We start from the raw sequence: 7,622 nt of genomic DNA on the forward strand, positions 1-7,622 counted from the left end.
AGGGTGTGTGCACACACAAATCCCTGTGATTTCCTCCAAACACTGCACACTAGGACTTCAGATTAACCGAGGAACCCCATGAGATGCATGCACATGTAAAAACAGCATAACTCATGCATATGCAGGGCCTTACTCCAGAAACTCAGTGATGTATTTCCTACTGCATTTTGACCACATCCAGGGGTTGGTGTAGAAGTTCAGTGTTGGCGCCATGACATGTTGTTGATTTTTACCTCCATCTTCTTTGCATTTATGATTGTCATCATGTGGCATGTTAAATCTAAGAGAAAAACAGCAGCGAAAAGCAGAGCCAGTTAAGTGACAAATGTCAAGTATTTAGCATAGCAACAGTGTGAACTAAATATAAGCAAACCCAAGAGCTTTTCCTAGGTATGCTGCTGACGGGCATTACAGAGTATATGCACATATTCCTGAGTGTCAACAAGCATTCCTCAAGTGCAGGTCCTAGCACTTTTCTGCAAAAAGCTGCACAACATCCTGGTAAACTCTCCACACACATTTAGCCAGAGGGACCCTGAAGTAAAATGCTATTTCAGCTTTTCACTAACAGTTATGATCCTGCAGACAAGCTGGAGTTTAGTCCCACCACCATGAAAACAGCAAGACAAAGAACCGAGAGTTGATCCAGGGGAATAAGTTTCTGCAAGAGACAAATGTCTTGAGCCCACTGACCATCTGAAATCCCTTGTGTGCACCCTATGTTGCCTGCCAAATGTTTTCTAATGCAATTGAATACCTTGGGCCACACTGATCCCTCATGCTGTTGGCTAAACAGGGTCACACCAGGGATAGACTTGGCTCCTATACTTTATGTGGCAGGTTTACAAAATGCCACCAAGCATCAGTATCAGCAGAAACCCAAGCTACGTTTGCAGCACATGACATATTGAAAAATGCAGCAAATATGCTAACGGAGACAGAACGGCTTAAAGCGCTTTGCTGTTTGAAGTGGAGAAGGGGAAATGACCCGGTGTGATCCTGCATCCGAAGGCTGGGGAGTTTATATCCCATTAAGACTACCTCCAATGAACCACCTTTCCCACTCTGCTCCCTGTAAAAGAGCAAAGAGGCATTTCCTGCTTGAGAGCACCACTAACCCCGTCGGCAGCTCTGGGGCATTAGGGAAGGAATTAGCCACAGGTTAGGTGTGGGGAACACCAAACCTTTGGGGACTTTCCATCAGGAAATCTCATTTAAACAAATACTACTGTAGTTAAAAATAGACCGTCTCAGCCACCTCCCCGTGAAGAAAGAGGGAGTTTAAAACAATGAGAGATTTGTTCCCAAGTACTCATCCATCCCACACCTACAGACCTCCACTGCAAACCAGGCGTGAGGTGGTTTGGGGCTGAACCAGCTAAGAGTTATAGCTGGGGGGTAATGGACTACAGGATCTGAGATGATTTTTCTCCCAACCACTCTCAAAAAAAAAGTCAAGATCAGTTAAAAGAAGTTTCCACTGGAGAAGGTGCAATCTTGAATGACAGCATCTCTTCTGGGGATGTCCAGCAGCATGAGATTTCCCCTCATGAAATAGTTAAGGAGTGGGATCAGGCTCACTTATACATCCCCATTGCCTCCTGGATGCCCTGAATAAATTCTCGCCTTCGCACACAGCTGCGCTGCCTTCAGCAGCATCACATATGGTGGTGGGATGAGCTGTGGCAGGCTGAGGACCTGTCATCTGCATGCAGATGTGAGAAGATGCAGTAATAAGGGACATCTGTTAGCACTCCTTCCTTGACTGGGTGCTGCTTGGGGTACCCTGTCACTCATCCTCTTCAAACTGTGGGTCTGCTGGTTTTAGATGGGCTCTGGAGCACTCCACCACCTCCCAGAGTCACAACACAACTTAATCTTTCTCGGTGGTGCATCTTCTACCCAAGTGTATTTGTCTCCTCTCAAATAATTAGTCCCAGCAGGTACCAGGTCTTAGCCTGGCTGGCAAGCCCTAGCTATCATAAATCTTGGGCTATTTAAATGTAAATGTATTTACATAAAACATACACATGGCCAAGTTCATGTGCTATTGTGAAAGCAGTGCTCAGTCCGTTATCTTCACTAATTGAACAGCTCCTGTATGGGTCGCAGACTGTGCCCAGCTCTGCCAGACCTAGGAGAGAACAAAGAGGTTTATGATAGAAAGAGAAATGTTGCCCATAGTTCAGCACAGGCAACTAACATTGACACTACAAAAAAAGTTGTTGAAAGACAAAGAAAAGGTTTTCCTTACCCAGAGTATCACATTTGTCGTGCGCTCTACAAATATCCTGTCTGAAAGCAGAGCAGACCTGACACATTAATTTTCAATGCAGCAGTGAGTTAAAATACAAGCACAATAACAACATCATCCAAAATCAATTCCTGGTCCTCCAACAGACCTTCTCATACTGGTTTGCCACATCATCCAGAGTCCAAACCAACTCCCTACCACAGTCAATGTTTTTCACCCTATGTTGAACCCACACGCAGGCCTTGGACAGTTCTGAAGCTCTCAAAGTCATCTACCACTATGGTGGACGCCCTATCCCAATTCAGCTCACAGTTACACTGCTCCCACAATTGCAAATGTCACTGCACCCACATCCAAACCTAAGCATTTCCCATAGCTGGATATATGACATGCTCACAGCCTCGGATACGTGACAGGCTACGGTTTTCACAAGAATATTCACCATACCTGGTAACAAGCACGGCTGTATCATGTTGAAGGTGACTTCCTTCAGGGTGGTTCTGGGATTGCTGCCATTGGCAGAAGTTTTTTAATGTTGTCTGGGCATTGTAAGATATTGCAGGACCATCCTAAGCAACAAAGCAAGCAGGTATTTTAATTGAATAATGCAATTAATTGCAATACTCACTACAAATACCACTGTCAAACAGAAGGTGAAGAAAATAATTTCCATTACCTGTTCATTATGTATCACCACCAATTTCACTATAACAATATTAATTAAATTTCCAATGCTTGGATCTTTGTAGATAGAAGCGACCTGATTCAAAAAGAAATATTCAGAATTATTGCTAACATTCAAAGAAAGAAACAACTAAGACAATGTGTGCATGTTTTCCATTCTGCAACTGCTTTATTCCAGAGCTGCCCTTCTGCCCCACTCAGTGCTCTGATGCTACTTGGAGAGACGTCCTGTCAGAAGCACAATTTCAGAATGAAGCAAACCTGCTGGTATTGCAGAAACCAAACATTTCCTTCTGCTTTAGCACACATTTCACCAAATTACAGGATCATTCTGCTCTGAGATACAATGACCGCCAATCAAGATTGTCAAAAGCGATTTATTCTCTCAAGTGCCTCATTTTGATGGGGACAGTTTTAAACCACATATTCACTGCACTTCTACCCTGAAACAGGATGAAAATCCCCTCCAGTGACACAACTATGCCAGATACTCACTTTCAGAGCTGCCTGTTTGGGGATGATACTACTGCATCCTAGTACCAGCAGCTACTAAAATGCTTGTCCTCTGCCTGGAAAGCCAACCCAGCACTATGCTAAGGATCTAGGTGACCACAAGCTGCTTTCTCCTTGCAACAGCAAGGGAAGGCAGACAACTGCATAACCTGCTAACATCAGTCCCTTGGAAGGCACAGTTCCTGAAGTACCTTTTAATTCAGTTGCTGTTTCACATGGGCTTAAATAAAAAGAGTAGAGCATGTGGACTAAAGGGCCAGTGATATCTCTTATAATGCTTGGTGTTTGGAAAGCTGGAAGAGAGAAGTGTGGGAAGGGTTAGGAAACGTGATGGGTCTGGGAAGAAAGACTACTTCAACCCGTGATTCCAAGCTTTACTTTAATCCCAGCATTATTTCCATGCTTGGCCTAGGCAAACTGATGGTACTGCACATGAACACAACAGAAGGAGTGCTCTGTGATGACTAGAAAATGATCTGTGGGTAAATCTACTCCCCCTAGTTGAATACTCACTATAGACATTAACGTTAAGACATAGTGCTGTAGATTAGCTCCATGGTAGGCGACCATCCTGCTGTCAGCCACCACCATCACTTCCACAAACCGAGGATAGGAGAGAAACCGCTTTGTCCGTTTGTGGCTCTTCTTTTCACTGATGTTCCCAGTCTTGTTGCTATCTGCAGAAAACGAATTCACTTCCAGGCTGTGTTTCAACATCTCCACGTCAGATAATAGGCTGCTTTCTGCCCACTGTCTTCTCCAGTGTTTCCGCTTGTTCTTTTTGTGACTGTGTTCATGATCTATGATTAAAAAGCAGACAAAACCATCAAGTTCAATCTGGAGTGAATAAAGATAGTGCACATGCACCCTATGTCAAAATAGCTATTTTACTTCAGTGAAGAGTTAGCAGCCTTGTTCCAAAGAGCTACCCAAACCAGAAGCACTCTCTGGAAGCCCACCATGTAATCCAACATCTAAGGCTTTTCTTAATCTTTAAAGTAATCTTACAGAAGCCAATGGCACTTCAAGGTGGACATTCCCACGAAGGCTTCCCTGCAGCAGAGTCATCTCCTTGCCCATGCAGGAGGGATGGAGCCTGGGTTGCCTTTCAGTTCAACACGACATGAGCCCCATGATGGTAATTAGCCACCACAGCGACAATGTGCGGATTCTGGGCACGTCCAAGGTGGCCAGGAAACCACAGGAAACAAAGGTCCAAATCCTGTATTTCTAACTCAGACATGAAGGACGGCAGGATTTGGCCTTCATAGCGAAGCAATTATATATGATTTATTTCTGTCTCTAACAATAACACGGCTGAGCTTCAATTCCCCCCCTCCCTTTATTATTCTGTGCTACAGGAATGGTAAAGGTCATCTAATAGCACAGCTGCCACTGGCTAAAGAATAGAATTCAGGAAGTTTCACATATACTGCTTTTGATATTCAATTAGGCCAAACATAAAAGCAGCCTGAAAATATACTCCATGCTGACACAAAGACGACAAAGAGAAGAGGGAGAACAGGCAAATAAAACATATGGAACGTGTACAATTAAGATTTACCATCTGATTAGTATGTAATTATAGCATTATTTAAATGTAAGAGCAAAATCAGTCTTATTTGATGCCACTTAATTTTTAATCAGTTCATCATAGGAAGTAGCTAATTGAGTGTGATTCATCCATGAGAGACTGTTTGCTTCTGCATTTAATATAAAGCCAGATCTGAACTACTCATCTAAGACTCCAGGCTACAACCCTCGTGTTCTTTGTAGCTTTAGCTTAATTTCGTCATGGTGGTGAAAAATATCACATTTCCTTATCTGACCCACTGAGTAGGTTAGAGGAAGCATAATATTAGGGAACAAAGGAATACTCAATGCTCAGACAAGATCGAAATGATAGGAAACTTCTTAGCTATTTTTCCTGTGTAGTTTCCTCTTAGGATATTTTGTAATAATTTCCAAAAAAGGACATATAAAATACATTCTCCAATATCAAGGACTGGCAAAGGGGGTCAGCCAGCTTCTGCCTGTCTGAAAAAATACTATCCTTCTATTCTATGCGTAGATAGGCAATAGAGTATCCAAGAATTAAACCCTGTTTACTCTGCACTACCTAGTTCCTACGAATTCCCTTCTTGATATAGTCCAGACCACCTTAATACAGCAGAGAGCCCGCAGTTGCTTGAGTAAGAATTTGAGAAAGCCAATGGCATTTGTGGTTATAATTGGATTGCCCTAGTTCCTCTGCACTAATCAATGCCCTTGTGTTGGCAAGGTTGTGCTCTCATGCTGGCACAGCTTCATGGGCAACCGTGACATTATCCCGGCTCAATCAGTGCAGGAAGCCAACTATGCATACAAATAACGTAAAGGTGAGAAGAAGACCAGACTGAGGAGCAAGTGCTAACAACCCTTCCATCAACTCGCCTCCTCTCTGCACCCTCAGACAGTCCCTTATATTTCCCTTTTAAAAAACCAACTTGAAAAAGAAGCAAGTTTTCACAGAAAAAAGCATTAAGGATATGAGATGATCAATAGAGCTCAAGTGAGGCTGAAGGCAAGGCTGTGGTGTGAAGGCAGAGCTCTGCACCATCCACCGCCATGGCTCCATAGAGCCTCAAATGGGACCATGGGGCTCAGGCATCTTCTCCTCCAGCCAGAAGCAGGAAAGGCAAAGGATTCTCTGAAGAGGCACTTGTTATACAGAAGGTATTTGAAAGTTGTTGATATTCACCAGTTTTGCACTGAGATCTTGCAACCGATGTTGTCACATGTTCAAAAACAACTCCCAAACCCCCCACCAAAACCCAAAAAACAGAGATGCCCATGAAATGCCAGGTGTGGTTCCAAGAGCCCCAACCTGACGCACCATGCAGGACCACAGCCTGACAGAGCCAGCTACACCCAGCACAGAGGGAAAACTACCTTTTTCCTGTTGCAGAGATCTGGCACAGTGTCACAGAATCATTTAGGCTGGAAAAGATCCTTAAGATCATTGAGTCTAATTGCTAACCTAACACTGCCAAATGTCAGTACAGTATCAGTACACTTCCCCTGTCCAGCACATAGATCAAGTCAGCCCCATCATCCCTTCAAAAATTGATGTCATTTTCCAGGTACAATTCACCCCAACAATTACAGGACACTATCTGGACAAGTCACATACAGTATGTTTGCCAGCCTAGTTACTGTAAAACCAAGCACAAGCGAGCGGGGATGCATTACATGTAAAGCCACCCCCGGACTTTGATAGTAGTGAACTGTTATCTTCACCCATCATTCCTGCATATAACTGCGCTCAGAGATGGTGCACATTCACCTGTAAAAAATTAAACACTAATGGCAGGGCACTGCTCTCAACCCATCCATAAAAACCCCACCAGCATTAATGGGAGTTGCATATAGGCACTGCCAGTACTCCATGTGCCTGATGCTGCTGATACCTTGTTCTGTTACAATGGCCACAACAGCCATACCCTTATTGAATGGTGCAGCTCACTGCCAGTGAATCGAGCAGAAATGAAACTCTCTCATGTTACACAAGAAAACTGCAATTTTACGGTGACCGCTTCCTATTGCCACACACAGCACCAAAAACGAGTGTGATATTTTTCCACCTGGTTTTCCCTTTTTATTTGGTTTCCGATTGTGTTAATGTATTAACAGAAACCAGGAAGAAGAATGGTTTGCTTGGCAAGCTGTCAATCACTGCAAATGACCTGAAAAACATCTACCTACACATGGCGGGAATCACTTGGGTTGAAGCAATAAAACATTTGCTTCAACCTGCAGAAAAAACAAAGCCCAGTGAGTAGACCAACATTTTAAACCCCTGCAAACTACACATCAATAATTCAAGTATTAGGTGAGTCTATGCACTGATTCAACAGTTAATATTCATTCAAGAGGCAGCTAAAATGCTGCTGGAATAATGTCCATTTAACAGCTTGCTTTACTAACACAGTCTATGGTGTTTGCACTGCCTTTAGGCAGAGCTGGAGGTCTATGTTAATTTTTCTTTCTGCTTGATTTCTTCTTTGTTATGTGGAATTTAAAAAGGAGACCCAATCCTGTGACAGGGATATTCCTTCTTGATGGCATCTTCCCACATGCACTGGAGGCCTCAGCCCAGAGCCCACTGATCTGACTTATGAATGATTCCTGC

At 43.5% G+C, this 7,622-nt stretch overlaps 1 protein-coding gene across 1 annotated transcript in view; it reads right to left on the bottom strand.

Moving 5' to 3' along the window:
* Positions 1–7,622, bottom strand: part of ADAMTS9 (ADAM metallopeptidase with thrombospondin type 1 motif, 9) — a gene marked incomplete at its 5' end in the record, with an annotated part of 77,047 nt that overhangs the window by 59,756 nt on the left and 9,669 nt on the right. Inside the window, 6 exons of the mRNA XM_010013317.1 lie at positions 134–280; positions 2,029–2,134; positions 2,255–2,295; positions 2,702–2,823; positions 2,931–3,014; positions 3,965–4,251. Of these exons, the coding sequence (XP_010011619.1) occupies positions 134–280; positions 2,029–2,134; positions 2,255–2,295; positions 2,702–2,823; positions 2,931–3,014; positions 3,965–4,251 (787 nt within the window). The remainder of the gene's footprint in view (positions 1–133; positions 281–2,028; positions 2,135–2,254; positions 2,296–2,701; positions 2,824–2,930; positions 3,015–3,964; positions 4,252–7,622) is intronic.

Source organism: Nestor notabilis, unplaced genomic scaffold (assembly GCF_000696875.1).
Source record: "Nestor notabilis isolate BGI_N333 unplaced genomic scaffold, ASM69687v1 scaffold7814, whole genome shotgun sequence".
In the NCBI taxonomy this organism is placed as follows: Eukaryota; Metazoa; Chordata; class Aves; order Psittaciformes; family Psittacidae; genus Nestor; species Nestor notabilis.